This window comes from Heliconius melpomene, chromosome 20, assembly GCF_056956725.1.
Source record: "Heliconius melpomene rosina isolate 202511_hmr_F chromosome 20, ASM5695672v1, whole genome shotgun sequence".
Taxonomy (NCBI): domain Eukaryota; kingdom Metazoa; phylum Arthropoda; class Insecta; order Lepidoptera; family Nymphalidae; genus Heliconius; species Heliconius melpomene.
In genome coordinates, this window is record NC_140408.1 from 5,667,189 (window position 1) to 5,686,415 (window position 19,227).

Sequence of the window (19,227 nt, forward strand, 5' to 3'; positions counted from 1 at the left end):
GATGGATGGATATATCTATCTTCTTCTATCTTCCATATATTATTTGGTTACCATTTCATCGTTGACAATTGATTAAGTCAAAATTGTTACTTTAAAAGACTTGAAATGATCCTTCCTCTAGCTGAACTAACTTCCAAGCTTAACGTATCTGCGTCAGTAAAAGATACCAGTTTTTTTATATAATATTATTAGGTCTTTCGGGAATATTATGTTTCAGGGGCACAAGCGTGCGACCATAAACGGGATGGTTGTGGGTTCAATTCCCACTTCAAGGAATGACCTATTCATTCAACATGCAATGTCCTGAGAATTGAGCAGAAAGTGGGGAACGGAATTGTCCGTTTGGAACGGAGTGTCTTAACTAGGTTCACAGGTTTTCTCTGCCTACCATGCTATGCGTGTGCGTGAAGCTAAAAAAATATAAAGTAACATACATAATTTTGCTATTATCAAGCGTATGACAAACGAAAAATATCCACACTTACCATATTTTAAGCAACCCAATAATATTTATTTATGTTTTTAAGAAAACGAAGGTCAACATGTTTAATCACATTATTTAAGATCCTTATATTACATAGATAGTCACGCACTTTGCAGCGTGGAAATTGGTATAAACAATATTATCTTACCGGAAACAGTCGACATAGCTGGCTCGTCGCTTTGGCTCGTCTTCGTGAAAGTGAAAATTCTGAATTGCTGGGACATAATAGCACTGTGAGACACTTCTCATTATGTCTATATTGTAGAATGAGCGTGGACGACTTGCATAATGACGGAAACTTAAACAATTGTAAAGCTATGTAGGTAGGTACTTTAGTTCTTTCGTGCCATTTTTTACTTTAGATTTACTTAAAACCCTCAGGACATCTTTTGTTATTAATATTTTCTATCTATCTCGCATATAGCAGGGTAGGCAGAGGGAATCTAGAGTCTCCACTTCACGACACTCTCCACTTTCCACCAAATTTTTTGAGGCTTTTGCCTTGATACCGGAGCGAAGAAATGAAAATATTAATAAATAATAATAATTCATTCCCCCAGTGGGAATCGAACCCACAACCGTCGCATTACAGTCACACGCTCGTTATTAATTATTTGGTTAAAATATTGTAATAGAGCAATTTAAGGAATCTAACATTAGGTATTATAATATGCATATTGTAAATATTTTATATTTCTTATAATGTAGTAAGAATACTTATTACAACTATTACTTAATAGGTTTACTTTTCAGCATAGGTAGGTAGGTACTAATTAGATTGACAAGTTTTCCTTTTTAGCACTACACATGTTATTGCTACTGCAAAACAGTTAACACTTAACGCAATAGCTTCAAAGCTGAAAATTACCTTAAGCTACATTTTAAGGCAATGTATGGACTGAAATGCAAAAATGGCACTATGATAAAAAAATGCTAAAAATATACCAACAATATTCTGAACTGTTGTCAATCTTTTTTAGTAAGTTTAATAAACAGTATATAATATAAGTCTATATTTATTTTATCTATTTTTAGGGTTCCGTACGTCAATCGAAAAAACAGAACCCTCATAAGATAATTTTGTTTGTCTGTTCGATCAAGCTGAAATAAATGTCAAATATCCACGCCTATAGTGCCTTGAAGCATAGAAAAATTCGCTTCGAAGTTAACTCTATTAAAAGATACGAGCGTTAATGTATCGTTTATGCCGTATTTTGTATGAAATTCTCCCCGCAGTCAAAACCTTAGAGCACTTCTACTACCCGTGTGTCTACTATGATGAAACTTGACAAGAAATATACTTTTTCAGTAGTTTTTTCAGTTAGTTATGTAGACCACATAAAAGGAAAAATATAAGAAATGGAAATTTATAGTTATGTGTCACAGATAAAAAATATTACAAACTTATAGTTCCCGTTGATCTACAGTCATGAAATTGATTCGGAATCTTCGATAGGCGAGTCTGCAGTCTCGGTTTTAGTATTAGATATCAAAGTTTGCTAAATTTGGCATTTGACAATTGCTTTAAACCAGAATTACTGATGAAGAGCTGAAATAATTATGTATAAAAAAAATTAAATATCGTATAAAACATCAGGTAATATTTTAAGAAAACATTTAATAATACGTATAAAGTATAAAACAGTATTTACAAGCAAACATCAATTTGATGCAAGACGAAAATAAAGACGCACTACGCTGGCATGATGCCACCAAGTCCAATCCACGCTACCAGCCGGCACGTTGGTACGCCGGTTACCAAGTCAACATATCACATCACTAATATATCAATCCATGTCCATGTCCGTTCAACACATTTTTGGTAAATTAAGTTCGAAGTGGCAACGGTGGTGTATGTGCAAGGTGATCTTTTAAGGAGCGCCATATTCGGATGATGGAGCAGATGCGGGTGGTCCATACTCAGGTGCAGGTGGAGCAGCCGCGGGATAGCCCTCTTGTTTCTTAAAAAAAAGAGAAGAATTTAAAATATTGCAGATCACATAGTAAAAACGTTATTGCATGATTTTTTTAAAAACAATCTGTTTTTTTTTATGCTAGCTAAAATATATTATATTAAATAAATATTAAATATTTAATTTGTGAATTTTTTTGAAAAAAGATAATAGATAAGGCAAAAAAAATAAAACTAAACTAATAAAAAATAATAAATTTGTTTACAAGATTGCATCCTTGGATACTTATAATTTAACAGAATTGAATTTTTTTGTTGGATTATTGATTTTCATAGTATTGCGATATGTATTTTGTGACGATCACCATTTAACTGACACAAGAGCAAAGGCAATAAATATCATTGATATTGAACAAATGCCCAAAAAAAAAATTTCTAGGTCAAGTGAAAGTAGTTTATTGAAAAATAAATAGGAAACTCAATATAATCCAACATAAATAAATTTACTCATTACTTCAAATAGTAATAATTACGTTAGTTACTTACTTGGGTCTTGTATCTGATGAAGTAAACTTCCGGTTTGGACGGTTGAGTCGGCGCTGGGGTCGGGATAACAATTTCTGGTTGCTCCTCGGGTTTCTTCACCAAAACGTAAACAAGAGTCTTCTCTTCGTTTTGAGGTTGTACCGGAATGACCGGTGCAGTTGGAGTTGGTGGGGTTGGTGCCTTGATAAATACTATTTTGTAGTGTTTCTGTGGTGGAGGCACGTAAATGGGTTTACGAGGAGCTACTATTTCATTGTCGGGAGGTGGGACATGCACATATACGTGCTTATGCACTATAGGCTGCTGTGGCGGCCCATATTGAGGTGCTGGTACTCCGTATGAGGTAGACGGCGGTCCATAAGACGAAGGAGGTTCCGCTGTAGTGCAAGCAACCACTACTGCTAACATAAGTGACCTCAATACCTGGGAATAAAGAATAAAAAATATTTATATATACATATTATATGTTTTAAAAAAATACTTAAAACTATTTTACACAATATTATCATAGGTTTCGAAATATGTAATTAGAAGAGCATTCTATTTATATAGATATAAACGAACTTAAAATATATTTAACATAAATTAATATTTTTCATCCATATGTAAGTCACGAATAATAAATCACTATAATCGCGATATCAATAATGATATATAGCACAGACACCATCAGGGACGTACCATTTTGTCACACATCCTGGCAACACGATTAGACGGTCTTAGACAGTGTAATGTCCAGTCATCAGTACACCTGTGTTTATATGAGATATGCGCTCAACATCCGGGGAGGGGGCACTTTCGATGGTTCTGAGGCTTTGCGCAATGTGATGGTGCTTGCACGCCACCCTACCCCCTTGCACATGAAATACGGCCACATATGTATGTAGGTGATAAAGCGATGCCAAAATAGCCCACGCAGCCTACTTTTTGATGTATTCAATTCAATATGCATCCAGATTTATAAGTGGTATCTTTTAATATATCTGATATCTATATTTTTTTACATTATTTTATTGAAGATCACATACATTAAATAATATAAAATATATTAAATAAGAAATCAGATGATTTAAATGATGAATAAATGATAAAAAAGGAAACTACAATGGTGCAGTAGCGCAGCGTCTGATATTTGTGGGTTCGATTCTCACTCGGAGGAATGAAGTATAAAAAAATGTAAATATTGGAATGGAAAAAAAATGAAAAAAATCATATATATATATTTTCCTAATAGAACGTAAAATAGGCGTAGAGCGATAGTCTAATATTGTTGCATTTCTCCTAATGATTAATTCCACGCTTCGCCGATCGCAAAAACAAAGTTGAGGATTTTATTTTAAATATGTTTTCAAAGAAGAACAGTTACGATCATATAAATACAAAGTTTTTCAAAATAGTATTTCGTTCCCATTAGTGTACTTTAAAATCGTTGAGTCAATAATTTTATGAGACAGTGATAAATAACTAGTTTTTTTATACCTATATAATAAGTACCAACTGAGTTCAATTCGCGAACTTTACGACTGTTGATTAGTTATAATCAAAAAATTAACCTCACAATTATTGACAAAGTTATCAGTGTTTATAAATACATTCACTAAATACTTTTTATCTGCACTTGAACGATGAACTTGTTTTGCAAAGGTTTTTATTACAGCATTTTTATTTGTAATTGAGAACAGTAGGCAAGATCGTAATCCAAGCATTAAACGCGTAGGACTTGTCGCACGAGTACTTGATTCTTTTGGTCATTTAACTATTCCGTATGATTGGAGACTTAATTACCATCTATTGGTGTGCACGTTCGGCACATAGTACGGCAGCATCACAGCTCCACAGCACGTACAGTCAAGCTCTCCAGAAAAATTCAAGCAATTATGTTCCGGTTACATTGTTATATGTAATCTTATGTTGAAGTAAATAAATAAGGTGTAAATTAGTATTTGATGAAGTTTTTTATATGTTGTATACATATATTTTTAATATTGAGCTGCAATGGATTCGTATAGAATATACAATAGGACTCAGAGGACAATAAGAGTAAGTATATTTTTAAATATAAAGTGTTATTTTATTTTAATAGGTGATGAAAATATCTATGACTACTTTATCTTTGGTTAATGATTATTTTGACAACAAAATATGAATCGTTGCTGTTTATATTTTCAATAAAAAGTTTAATAGTAGTTTTAGATATAATATCAAATTTATGAAACTACTGAAAAATATGTGATTTTACTTATATTTTTTAAGTGAAGTTATATAGAAAAAAGAAATACTAGATTTGAAATATACTGATATTTTCGTGTACAAAATGTCATAGGTATAAACTCTAAATTTACGGCTAATTTGTTAGAAGTGTATTCTGAATAAGTAATTGCATATTCGTCGGCCACCTCTAAAACTTTCGCAAGGCTTATTTGGCAAGGAAGGTATACCTCGATATATTTGTTGTTGTAAATAAGATATTTTTTAACGTTAAAAGAATAATTAGCAATCTTTGTGAAGAATGAAACTAAGTTAACAATCTTTTTCTTTTAAGATCATTAATTAGACAAAGCAATTTTTGTGTAGCAATAAGTAGCAGTAACTTGCACGTGGTTGCTTACACGATTAGGTAATGCAAGTGTGATCCTTTTTATTTAATTTAACAATTATACTTTTTTTTATTTTACTTTTTTTCGCATAATTTAAAACAGGCTTAGTATAAATTGATCAAATAAAATGAAACAGAATTTAAGCCTGATAAAAGAGCTCTTTTTAGATATTTATAATATCACGATCGTCGGGATAAACAAACATACATAAGTGATGTTAAAATGAAATAATTAGATTGCCCCGATTTTTCCCTTTTAATGTATAAAATATACATTTACATTTATGAAAAGAGCGCAATTATATAAATACAAATATAAATTTCACATTTTGCAAATAGCATATAGAGAACGTTTATAGGGAAAATATTCACTTTTTAGGGAAAACCTTTAAGACGACCAACAATGGACGCCGATAGGATATTTTTTATACTTATAAAAATGTACATATTATCATTACAAAAAAAATGTTATAGATCTTATATATGTATATTCCTATTATTGTTATGAAAAAAATATATACATACCTAATATATGATGCGATGGCTGGGAAAATACATAATCGTATTAAAGAATTTGTTATGTTATAAACATTTTTAAATCATAAATCAAAATAATTAGAATTATGAATTATAAATACTTGAAATAATATTTTAATTCCCAAATATCTAAAAAAACAGAGGAGCAACGTAGGTATCATCTAAATAATGCTTGTGAATTTAATTATGATTAAAACAAATATTTCGAATTTTTTAATTTAATATTTTGTAGGTAAAATGATTCGAAATTAGTTTTTTTATTTTTTTTACTTTTATTCATTATTCGCCAAGAAGTTTTGGTATTTTAAAACGAAGAGTTTAGTTCCGCCACTCGACACGCAATGCCTTCCCTTTTCGTTCTCCACTCAGTGAAAACTGGGGAACGGACGTGTAAAATGATGAATGTTCAGTATTTTTTTTATGAAAGAATAGTAGAATCAGTTATTTTAGATCTAATTTTCTGTATAAAGAACTGTAGGTAGAGCATGTCATTGTGATACAGAATAACGTACAATAAATAAGACTATGTATATCATTAGATATTCTTAATTGGAAGGAATGTTGTTTGAGTCAATCGCGTCTCCCATATTCCGAATCCCATGAGTCGGCTTTAACAGGAATCAAAGGCGGCTTATACCGGAATTGACTGCCTTAATAAAACTATAAAGAGAATAGATCCGGTTTTTTCCGCCCTATCTAGTTTAACTATCGACTTACTTCGAACGCAATACGTATTTGTTACGCTCTGCAAGCATTTCAGAGTCGCTGATAGGCGTACTTGGTAAAGATTTAATAAAATATTAATTTAAAATATGTATGCGGAATAAGTCTGCAAGCGCGTGGAGGTAAAAATGTCTCAAAACACCCACCTTTTACACGAAAATGTTAAATACATGTACGGAATTTTAAACTATAAAATATAATATATTTATTTTCACTACCTACTGTAGATTTTTTCAATTTCGTCTCATAAAGTAGTACCTAATGACCGAATATTTTCCAATCAATTAAAGTGTAACGTTTAATTTATCCACTCCAATTGTAGAGATAGAAACGGGTCCGTGTAAATTATCCTGCGATCAAGCCGCCTACTCGTCACCAATTATGCTATTAAATGCAATTATTATTTATTTATACATTCTAAGAATAAATGAGCTCTAGAACGTGTATTGACATAAATAATACTATTTAAATAATGTTAACGTTTTTTTGTGGAATGCATTTTCACTCGAAGGGGGAGGGAAGGCTGGAATATCTTAAAACTCTACATTACTAGTATGTGTCCTAATTGGAAGAAATTTAACTTAAAGTGAGAAATTTAACTTAATTCATAATTAAATTATTTTCATACTTGTTTACCTTAACAAGCAATTATTTTTTTTCAAGAATGTTAAATAACTCTTACTGTATGGACCTCACACAGAGCACTTCTTGTATTTGTAAGGATTATCAAGTATTTTCTTTATCGTGCCTTTAACAAAACCTAATGATATTATTAAAGTCATTAATTATAAACAGCACGTTAGCAATTTAAGTCATATAGAAATATATTAGGTACAGCTATTTAAATAATAATTATTTTTTTTGTTTTAGATATTACTATGGTTTTTGATAATTCCATACGTTAATGTAACAGCCAATAACTCTAACATATCGAGAGAGAAACAAAATGGCACCGAAATTGAATTATTTCATTGGGAAGACTATAGTGTTCTTGCTGCTATGCTTCTAATCTCTTGTGGGATTGGAGTATTTTATGGATATTTTGGTGAAAAACAAACAACTGGTGATGATTTCTTGTTAGGTGGATCATCGATGGGAACATTCCCAATGGCTTTAAGTTTGGCGGCTAGGTTTGTTTTGCTTTATATATTTTATTTCATTAATTGGCTCTTTTCATTCAACATATAAATTTTTATTTTAAAAAGAAAATATAACAAGTATATAATGTATTTAAGAAACATTATACTTCTAGTTTTATAACTGCCATAGAACTTTTGGGAAATCCTGCTGAAATGTACATGGCAGGCGGTCAATTTTGGATGATTTGCTTAGCATTTGTACTAGTTATTCCTGTCGCAAGCCATCTTTACCTTCCCGTTTTCATGAGACTTCGCCTAACATCGTGTTATGAATATCTGGTAAGTTATAACTTCCTAACATAAAGTAATGAGACGCACATATCTTTGTCAAGCTCTAGGCCCTAAATTAATTTATTTTTCAGGAAATTCGATTTTGCAAATCCATGCGCGTATTTGCTAGCGCTCTGTACATGCTACAGATGATACTCTATACGGCCGTTGCAGTGTACGCACCGGCACTCGCGTTATCTGATGGTAAAGAAATTTTTATTTCGTACCTAATGTTATATTAAGTTTTATCTATTATATACATTATTTAGATTTTAATTTAAAATATATATAATTATATGAAAAAAATAATTTACTTTTAAAATTCTGCATAATCTGCTATTAATGCCTTTCAATATTTCATTTTTAAATCGCAATCTCTAATAACTCCATTAAATTAATTAATAAAATTCAATATCTATAAAAATAGAGGTTGTTAAAAGCTTTTAAAACATTAATAATAATAAATATGATGTTACTTAATATTCGTATCCATTTTTAATACGTCTCTAAGAGTTCATAACGTCTTAGCAAGATAATCACCTATTTGTATGCAACACTATATCGTAGGATAAAACATTCACATATTATCTGTGGAGAAACAAGTAAAATTTTATGTGTTATGTAACATATAATAACATATCACGTAATTAGCGAATAAGCGTAGCAATTATATTTGAATTGGTGTGTTTTTATCGGCTTACTTATATAAGCGGTTTCTAAAAATGTAATTGTGTTAGTTGGCACATAACTGAGTGTCCTATACTTGTCTAACGTCCTATTAAGTTAAATGGCACCAAATTTACTATCAACACGAGTAACCAAATATTAAATAACTACATTCATTACACTTACAAACACCTTTTAAATGTGACCTGTTTAAAACGTTGCCATATGACCTACCGAAAACGGACTTAAAAATATATTCTAATCACGGTTCTTGAAGTATTCACATTGTTTGTAATCGGTTGCTTAATATTTCTTGGGACCAATTCATGGTCGCACTTTCATGTTGTAAATAAATAACTCTATGATTTTCTTTAGAGAAGGGTGAATTATCTGTAATTGACATAGACAGTTACATAGGAATATAATATTTACCTAAAAAAAGATTTTGAAACGACTCAGAAAGAATAAAATTTATATTTATTTCTTTTAAACTTTTACATTTAAACACAACGGTTAAAGCTTTACTTTAATGTTGCGGTCAACAACGAAAAAATATTTAAATAAATTTCGTATAATTTTAGTCTTTTTAATATTTGTATATTTTTAGCTATTGCGTTGAAATTATACTTTTAAGTAGGTATAATCATAAAGGTTGAAATTCAGAGGTTTCGCCGATGGTGCACTACCAGTTATCGAATATGCTACCAATAATAAATGTTGGTAATATCTAGATTATAATAAGTGATGAAATGGAATCAGAAACAGTTAGACATTTCAACAACTGTCATCAGCGACATTGTGATGAACATATTTATAACACATTAAGTGTTATAAAGTCCGCGTCATCATCAGTGACCGTTACACAATGGGATGACAATGTGTCGTAAAATTAATTCATAGATAGTATTCTGAATGTAATTCTGGTTTCGTAACAATCTCTATATACGAATGCTATTTATGTTATATTTTTTTCATAATGACTCTTGCTTATCGTTTTGGCTATGTTTCACTACTTATATATAAGTGGTACTAAGTATTCTTAGAAATTTCACTTCTAATATTCATTAATTTCATACAAAATTTTTTGGGTAGTAAAATTTTATTGTTTTAATAACCTTACATAAAAGCTATGGTTCTATGTACCTACGTATTAAACTGATAAAAGTTTTTCAATATTATTTCTAATCAATATTTTTTTATATACAATATTTTATCAGAAAATTATTTATTCTAAAACTTAACTTTCTCATATTATAATTAATAATTAATTAATTTTAGTACCACTTCGAAACTATCCAGATACTAAAAGCATACGAATGTTATTGGTATTGCATAATAAATATACTCGTATATACATATTCAAAATAATCCATTGTTCCAAAGTAGGTGGATCGTTGCAGTCCGACGTGTCCGTTCAGTATAGCGAAGTTTTTTAAATAATAAATACAAACTAATATCTATGAATGAAAAAGAAATTGTAGTGTATGGTTGCCTTAAATTCTATATTATGTACCTATTCATCGCGCACTTGTATTTTGTTGACTTATCCAGTAAAATTAATCACTTGAAAACAAAATCGTAATAGAAAAATATTTCAATGACGAAAAGGTCCAAATACATTTAGAGAAGTTAGCGACAATCGATACTATTCTATATTTATATTTTTAGAAATAACACATTATTTCCAAAAAAACCAAATTAAGTACCTTATGTATTATAATAATCTAATTAAAGGAGTTATTTATTGCTCATTATTGCAAAGAAATAACTTCCATAAAATTATCAATTAAAAGACGTGATATAAAGATATTACTATGTATTAATTAAACTAATATTAAATATATTAAAGTAGTAGCACAATTTTGACTTAAATCTATATTTAAAATCAAAAGTGGACCGAAATCAAAACTTTTGTTATTCGTTAGCCGTAACATGCCCACGAACTCCTTATGTACGATTCGTCACGTACTATTTTTCATACGCCAATGTTTTTATACGTAGTTATGACAGAGATTTTAAATGAAAGTGTTAAATTATGAAATTAATAAATATTTATATTATTTTTAAATATATTTTCTCTTGTATTACAGTAACAGGCTTAAATACATATTTAGCAGTATCTGTGGTTTACATCGTATGCATTTTCTACGCTTCTCAGGTATGAAAATAGGTAAAGAAATTAAATTTGAGTAGAAAAAGCAAAATTTTCGTTTCTATATGAAATATTTCGGTTGTAGGGTGGCATGAAAGCTGTAATTATGACAGACACATTTCAGTCAGCAGTGCTCTTAGGTTCCTTAGCCGCAGTATTAGCGCTGGGAGCCGCACAAATTACCGGCGGGTTTGATTCAGTTTGGGATTATGCTCGGAGTACAGATCGACTACATTTTTTTGAGTAAGTATATATTAAGTCACCTTACATATAACTTTAAATATAATATATATTTTTTTAAATGTAATTTATAAGTAAAATGAGCAGTAATTTAAGTAAAGTTCTAAGTAAGTGAGTACATACTCTGATGCCGCAGTTCCAATGTTTACGATATAGTGAAATATTCCACTTCCTCGAGTGGAGATCGAACCCACAACCGTCGCGATTACAGACACATATTGTGCTTCTGCGTCACGACTGTCCTTAATATGAATGGATAGATGATATTCCTTTACATATATGTTCATATTTTCTTATTTTATAATAACTACCAAGCTTTACCAGTGACGATGTTATGATGAAATATATTATGTTCAAAAAAGTTTTATTTTTACATTTTCGTGAAATTCTCATTATTATTACGTTCTGATTACATATATTAATGATTAATTAACGTTAATGATTATTGACATTATTAGTTCTTTGAACTATTTTTTTTATTTGTACCTATTGTTTTTATTATGCCATTTATTGTAGTACCTAATAGATAAACAATTGTTTTAAGTGTAAATGAGCGAATGTGAGTTACCTTAATAATAGACGTTACGGACTTTTTTTTTGTTATATTGTTGTTATGATAGAGACAGATTGATAATAATAGTACTAAAATAGATAGTCCTGTACTGTTCTATAATATGCAAAAATTCCAAAATAAGTAGGTATTTTTAAAACATAGGATATTAATTAAGCACAAATGTAAATGTTGTAAATGAAAAAAAACTTAGGTACATTCCATTCTATTACACCACGCATTGCACGGCAAAGAGAATGGTAGATCTTCCGTAGACGGCTTGCCCTATCACCTTAGTAAAAACAGTTATATTATTATCTAAGAATATACTTACCTATCTAAGAAAATACGAGTTACACACGCTACTAAATATAAATTTAGAAGATGTAATTTAATTTCTTTTAGTATTAATGTAAGAAGTGCATGAGACGGTGTGAAACTGATTTTATTTTTCTTTCTTTGTCTAATTTTAAACATAATTTGAAATATTCTATTATCCTATTAATCATTTTTAGCATGAATCCTGATCCTACAGTTCGTCACTCGTTTTGGTCAGTAGTTGTGGGCGGGACAATCTATTGGATAAGCATGTTTTGTGCCAATCAGGCTTCCATACAGAAGTACCTGTCCGTCGAACGTATATCTCAAGCTCGTATTGCCCTTTGGGTGTCTGCAATTGGGTTGATCTCAGTATACTCTGTTAACTTCACTACCGGAGCCCTACTCGCTACCCACTACGCTGGATGTGATCCAATACAGGTAAGAGACAGAATTTATTAATATATATTTTTTACTTTTTACAGAAAAAAACCTATAATATATATTTTTCAGATGCATGCATGATGCAACCCAACTTCGCCATAATATATATAAATATAATAAAACGCTACATTTTATTAAATATAATGAGTATTATTATAAATATATAATATAAAATGATAATATAAATTAAAATGATAATGATGATACTTTATAATGTTAATTTATAGAAATTAATGAGAATATTAAAAACAAACCTATTTACGACAGGCCGGTACCATCAGCGGTGCAGACCGCCTCCTCCCGTTGTATGTGATCGAGGAGCTTGGTGAATATCGGGGTGTCCCCGGTTTCTTCGTTGCAGGCATATTTGCAGCCAGTCTTGGGTAAAAATCTTTTCCGATTTCAGTTGCAATCCAAATACATAGTAACGATTCATAAATTAACAGAACTCATAACTTTTAACGGCCACAAAATTTTGCTGCACAGGCGATCATATAATACAAAAATATTTATAAAAATATGACCACTTGAATTTATTTCCACAAAATTAAAAAAAATATCAGAAACTGAATTCTAAACACACTAAAATTACAATACTAATATTCGATTGTACCGAGGCGTATGAACTCAACATGGACACTAATTCAGGAACAGGCTTGATTCCTGAATTAAGTTTTAACTAGAAATGACCAGTGGAACACTAGTTTCAATTTCAGATGCTTCGAATAATTAGGATGTTGCTAAATGTTTCTATAGCATAACACTTAGATAGTTGCAATTGATGTTATCCATTTACACAAGCATTTAATAAAAAGAAAAATTAAAATTAAAATTGTTATTTTAATTATAAAAAACATATTTTTTTACAGGACTGTCGCATCTGCACTAAATTCTTTAGCCGCAGTTGCGTGTCAAGATTTAGCTACCGGCCTTCTAGGTATAACTTTACCTGAAGATAAAGGAGCAGCAGTATGTATTTTTCTCTATAATAATGTTTCATCATTTTGACCATCGTGATGACTTCTCTTGGCTAGTAAAACAAAACATAACGTTAAGTTCTATCACTCAAGCACACAATGTATTAATTTCGGAGGGAAAGTAGAGTAGAGTCCGTTAGTATCTCGATTCTAGATTCTCCCTGCCTACCTATGAGGCTATGAGGTTTTAATTGTGAGGCAGAAAAATTTATAACAAATGTAAATACGTGATAACTAAAATATCACACCGGAATGGATACTTAACTAGAATAGCCTAATTTCCCTCTATTAAAAATATATAGGTATTCAAATACAATATATCTCTAAGATTATTTATTCCTCTATTTTTTGATGAGGTACATGCGCATATTGTTTTAAATGTTTTTGAAATACTATAAAGATAATAATTAAAATCAAACTTAATAACCAAAATGTTTCATATAAATAATTTACAATAAAACATATTAAATGCAAATATGTCTCATTAAGAATATCCTTGAGACCGAAGATTTTAAAATGTTGAAACTGGCTAAATGTATAAGATATTGTATAATTACTCAATACAGCTATATTGTTTAAATTGCGCAACATTAATTGCAAGTAGTATAGGAATAATTAGAATCCAATTAGTTTTATAGTCGTCGTCGTATACATATTTTAAGCTCTTCTTAATTCCCAGATTGCGAGATGGGTATGCCTCGGTTGCGGGGCTCTATCTTTTGCCTTAGTATTTGCAGTGGAAAAGCTAGGACCCGTTCTGCAACTGGCTCTATCTTTTAATGGCATGACTGGAAGTGTTGCTCTTGGACTGTTCAGCCTTGGCATGCTTTTTCCCTGGGCTAATGATAAGGTTTTTAATCATAAATTTTATTAAATGTTTATAACTATATCTAAACTAATTATAATTGATATAAATTGTTGTACCTACATATGTATAAATACGTACTCGTACGTTTACGTATAGTTGCATGTTGAATTAATATGATAATTAATTACATTATGTAATGAATATTATGATTTTTTTAACATACTATGTTTATTAACATAACAGGGTGCTATAGCGGGAGGTGTGCTTGGCTTCTTGGTGGTGGTAGTAGCAGGAGGTGGTGCTCAGTTCGCACAAGTGCCGTTACCACGTCTACCCACATCGATTGATGAGTGTCCAGCTTCATTAAATGTAACGCAAACTATAGACACAATGTAAGATAGCTCCGAATTTCAATGTTTATTTATTTAAATGTAGTTATTTTTTATTTTTATTTAAGAAAAGTATGATAAAAGTTATTAAATATTCACTACACACCTTAATACACAATTGAAAGAAGGAATAAATATAATAATGTGATATACCTAATTTTACCGCTTTTATTGTAGAGCTAAAATATGATAATAAAACGTAGGTCTTATGCCTAAGTTTTATTAATAATACGTTTTGCGTTGAGTTATTTTTTATGTTGAAACTAAATCATCTGTATAAATATATTAGTCTGTATAAATATATTATTTTTACAGCGCAAATCCCAACGACGTCTTCTGGCTATTCAGAATATCATATTTATGGTATTCAGCCATAGGTTGCATGACAACATTACTCGTTGGCCTGGCGGTATCTGTAGCTACCGGTGCGACGAACCCTGCTGATGTACCCATCGATCTTATTTCACCACCTGTTGTCAGTTTTTTGAATTCTCTACCAATCAAATTGAAGGTAAATTTAGTGATTTCCTCAGTAATTAAAAAAAATCTTATAAAGTTAGGTAATGTTATTGAAAATATTTAATATACAATGGAAGCTTATAATACAATCTAGTAAAGTTTTAAACTTGCATCCATTCCGTCCATTTAAGTATATATTTTTAAGGTCTTACTTATTTTTTTAACTACCATGACACCATGCTTTAGGCGTAATAAATTATTTAATATGTTATATATTTAAAACATAATTAACTCAACAAAATTTCAATTGTTCAATTTAGAAAGCATTAAGGGTACCAACACGACTTGGTTCTGAGAGGCGAAGGAGTTCTAGTGTGAGACCGCCAAGTTTGGCTGACGATAAGGACACGAGACGTCGGCGTCGCCTCTCCGAGCTCGCGGGAGGCGTTTTCTATAGCGACGCACCAACGCTCACTCGCGGACATGACAACCTTGCTTTAGGCCTCGACTCTGAAAAGCCGCCGGCTCAGGAATATAAACGAACGAGCTTCAAACTAGACCCCCCTTTAGATCCAAGCGGACCACAAACGTCCACTTGTTGAATTTAAGTTATTTGCCTTAACTGGACCTGGAGTCTGAAGGGCATCGCCATTTATATCTCTTTTTTGTTATTTATTTTTATTATTTTAAATTTCGAAATTTTCTTTATTACTTTGAGAAATCTATTTTAATTAAATACCTATAACGAAAAACTTAAAGTACAAATAGTGGCTAATTTTAATTTATTGAGTTCTAATTGTTACTAAATAATATTAATAGGATTAATAAATATCACGAAGGTGATATTTATTATATTAAAAAATAGTAATGTAAGCAAATTAAAAATATGTCAATCACGTCACTTTCAATAACATTCTTATCATTTAAGACGAATCAATTCGACTTGAGTTTCTATTGATAAGAAGTTTCCATTTAAATCCATTCCAGAAGGTATAGTTATTGACTTATACAATACATACATTTTAAGATTACATTTTAGTAAAAAGAATTATTTATGTTATATATTTCTGAATAAACAAATAGAATGTAAAAGTATAGATTAGTATATATTAAAATAGCTGGATTTGAAATGAAATCCATAAAAATTATTATAAGCAAATATTTGGACGTGAATGTCTAAATTTTATAAATTATTTTCAGAATAAGAAAAAATATTTGTCAATTTGTAATTATAAAATTGATTTTAATGGTCTATAAAATTCAAGGATATGAGGAGAATTCATAATTTATTATATTATCTGTGTAGTAAATAATATAAAGATTTAAATTGTATTCTTTTATTTTTAATTATTATATATTAACCTATATAGGCAGAATATTAACGAGTAGGCAAAACTAAGTTTTCAAACAACACCTACTGATTATATTTATTTATTCTTATACAATTTTTCACTTATATTTTTATAAATAATAAATGCCATATAAATTTATAACAGCCAAATGAAATAGAATAAAGAAATCAAATTCAAAATGAAGAAAATATACAGCAGTAAAATATATTATATTGAGAACTAAACATCTGTGCAAGAAGTCAATGGTAAAAACAAAAAATAAAATATCTAACAAATATAATTAGGATAATAAGTCTTGCTGTTGTAGTACTTGCTGCTGGTGAATTTCCTGCATAGTGGATACTGGCAAAGTGGCACTCACTGTAATGGACGGCATTCCAGGCAATGACACAGGAGTTACTATTGGCAGGCCGCTACTCATTGGCGGGGGTTGAATAGGAGCTTGGGCAAAACTACTCATGTCAAATGTTGGTACTAAATTTGGTGTTTGAACTAAATTAGGAGATTGAACTTGATCCAGATTTGAATGTGTCAATATAGTTTGAGGTTGTGTGTAATTTTGCATCATTGGTATATATGGTTGAGGCTGGTTCATTGGTATACCAGGTAAGTTGGGCAGCGGTGCTGGCGGCTGCACATTGGAAACTGAAGGTATGCTGCCCAAATTGGTCAATGTTGTATCTGCAAGATCTACAAAATTACATACTTATTAGTAAATAAATAAAAATAATTGAATTTATTATTATATATACACTATATACTTTTATTATACACAAAGAATAAATTTTACATTTTTAAATATATTTAAAAATCTGATGGTGGGACAAGAGTTCAAGTTTATATTATATTTTTTTTTCATTACTACAGAAATTTAATACTTACTACTAGAGTAAGCAGCCATATTTGATACCATTGATTGTGACTGTGACATTGATGACTGAGGTATATTAGTTGTCACATTTGTATCAACCACACCCATTGTTACATTTTCTATAGGACCTGAGTACCCTCCAGGATTTACCATTGGTACACCAGATAAAAATTTTGGTTGTGTTACTTGAACTTCTTCCTGATTTGTGCCCTGATTAGAATTAGTAACATTCATAGGTGTTTCATTAGCTATATGCAGGTGTTGTACACCTGTTGATAATATATCTTGCTGTAAATTAGTATTTTGTGATGATACCTGAAAGAAAATAATCATAGGACAACATTACAATACAGAAATCTTAATGCTTTATAAATATTGAGACTGAAGCCATTGCTGACCATTGTTAATTTCTGCTCTGGTCGACAAAGTACTGCATGAGTTCTGCCATTCAACAAGCAATATTGCAAAAAATTGAGCAGAAAATAAGGAACATATGTACAGGAGTATCTTAACACTAAGTTCACTGTACCTACCTGCCCTACAATACTTTACAGATATATTATTATTTATTATTTTATTATCTTACTAAGTACTGCAGGCATAAAGGGTAACTATATACAATTTATTTATTGAAATAGTCTTCTTTGTTAACAAAGTAAGAACTTGCTTAAAAGAAATAAAATAAACATTACCATTGGTATTGGCACATATTGCTTTTGGTTTGGGTCTGGTTGACTGCTTCTTATTGGTATTCTATGTAAATATCCATAGCCAATTCCACACCCAAGACTGCCTTCACCTCCCCAGTTTTGATTTGGTGTAATAAGAACTTCACGGCATGTATCATCATTAATATTGTAAACATAGAGTTTTAGAGCTCTACCTTCATGTGCTTCTATTAAAGTAAAAAGATCTTCACTTTCATGCATTATAGAATCTGCTCCAATTATATAATCGGAAAAAGGCCTTAACCCAGCCAATTCTGCTGGTGACGATGGATGTACTTCCTATAAAAATGGATATTTAATTAATTGTCACCATACTCAATTATGTATGTATATTATTATTTATAGAGTATAAATAGATACTGACTACAGATTTAGTTACTATAAATTAAAAAGTCAAGAAATAAATAAATATTAAACTTTACTAATACATGTGCATGTGCATCATGATTTATAATACCAAGAGTTAAAAAGTAAGTAATACAAACAATAACAAAAAATATTACAATGATAAGTCACTTACAAGTACATGCCAGACATTTTCATTTGCACCTTCAAAAGAACAAAACCTTATACTAACACCTAGAAGACCTTGTCCACCCCAATTTGCACTAGGTGTTATCATAACTTCCCTCACGGACTGAGTCTTAGTGCTATAAATCAGCATCTTTATTGTTTTATCAATATTTTGTTTTAAAAGTGTTTTAAGTGTATCATTATCTTGGTCTAGCCTAGTATTTTCTATAGCTACTATAAAATCAAAAAACGGTTCGAGATTAACTTTTTGTCCTGGTGAACCGTCTTGGACCTGCAAAACATTGACGTGTAACTTATATGTTTTATAGCAAAACAAAACTTAATTACTGTCAATAGCATTATGAAAACGCACCCTCAAAATATGGTATCCTTCCGATCCACCTCCCGGAACTTCAGAGCTCTGTGAAGACCCCATTTATATTTTTTTTTAAAGGGAGCTTCAAGAATTATGATCTATTTTGAAATATATAACACCTTTACAATGACAGCCAAAACTTTGACACTGACAATATCAGAACTATACGTGGCAGAG

At 30.5% G+C, this 19,227-nt stretch overlaps 3 protein-coding genes across 4 annotated transcripts; 1 reads left to right on the forward strand and 2 right to left on the reverse strand.

Moving 5' to 3' along the window:
- Positions 1-2,082: 2,082 nt before the first annotated feature.
- TwdlE (TweedleE) lies at positions 2,083-12,938 on the reverse strand. 2 transcript variants are annotated; one of them, XM_085204261.1, is made up of 3 exons: positions 12,832-12,938; positions 2,943-3,365; positions 2,083-2,445 (listed from the first exon to the last, which is right to left on the reverse strand). In XM_085204261.1, the coding sequence occupies exons 2-3, from the start codon at positions 3,348-3,350 to the stop codon at positions 2,356-2,358; spliced, it is 498 nt and encodes a 165-aa protein (XP_085060387.1). In that variant the 5' UTR covers positions 3,351-3,365; positions 12,832-12,938; the 3' UTR covers positions 2,083-2,355. The 2 variants fall into 2 exon arrangements, with proteins under 2 accessions (XP_085060387.1, XP_085060385.1); XM_085204259.1 differs by lacking the exon at positions 12,832-12,938 and adding an exon at positions 3,624-3,773.
- On the forward strand, positions 4,638-16,536 carry LOC146527694 (sodium-coupled monocarboxylate transporter 1). The gene is made up of 13 exons (XM_085204229.1): positions 4,638-4,982; positions 7,669-7,928; positions 8,051-8,216; positions 8,300-8,411; positions 10,964-11,031; positions 11,111-11,268; positions 12,331-12,574; positions 12,845-12,960; positions 13,447-13,546; positions 14,234-14,404; positions 14,606-14,754; positions 15,067-15,262; positions 15,531-16,536. The coding sequence occupies exons 1-13, from the start codon at positions 4,938-4,940 to the stop codon at positions 15,810-15,812; spliced, it is 2,067 nt and encodes a 688-aa protein (XP_085060355.1). The 5' UTR covers positions 4,638-4,937; the 3' UTR covers positions 15,813-16,536.
- Positions 16,532-19,207, reverse strand: Grasp65 (Golgi reassembly-stacking protein 2). Its single transcript, XM_085204240.1, has 5 exons — positions 19,048-19,207; positions 18,682-18,966; positions 18,126-18,440; positions 17,445-17,748; positions 16,532-17,252 (listed from the first exon to the last, which is right to left on the reverse strand). The coding sequence occupies exons 1-5, from the start codon at positions 19,108-19,110 to the stop codon at positions 16,843-16,845; spliced, it is 1,377 nt and encodes a 458-aa protein (XP_085060366.1). The 5' UTR covers positions 19,111-19,207; the 3' UTR covers positions 16,532-16,842.
- Positions 19,208-19,227: the final 20 nt, after the last annotated feature.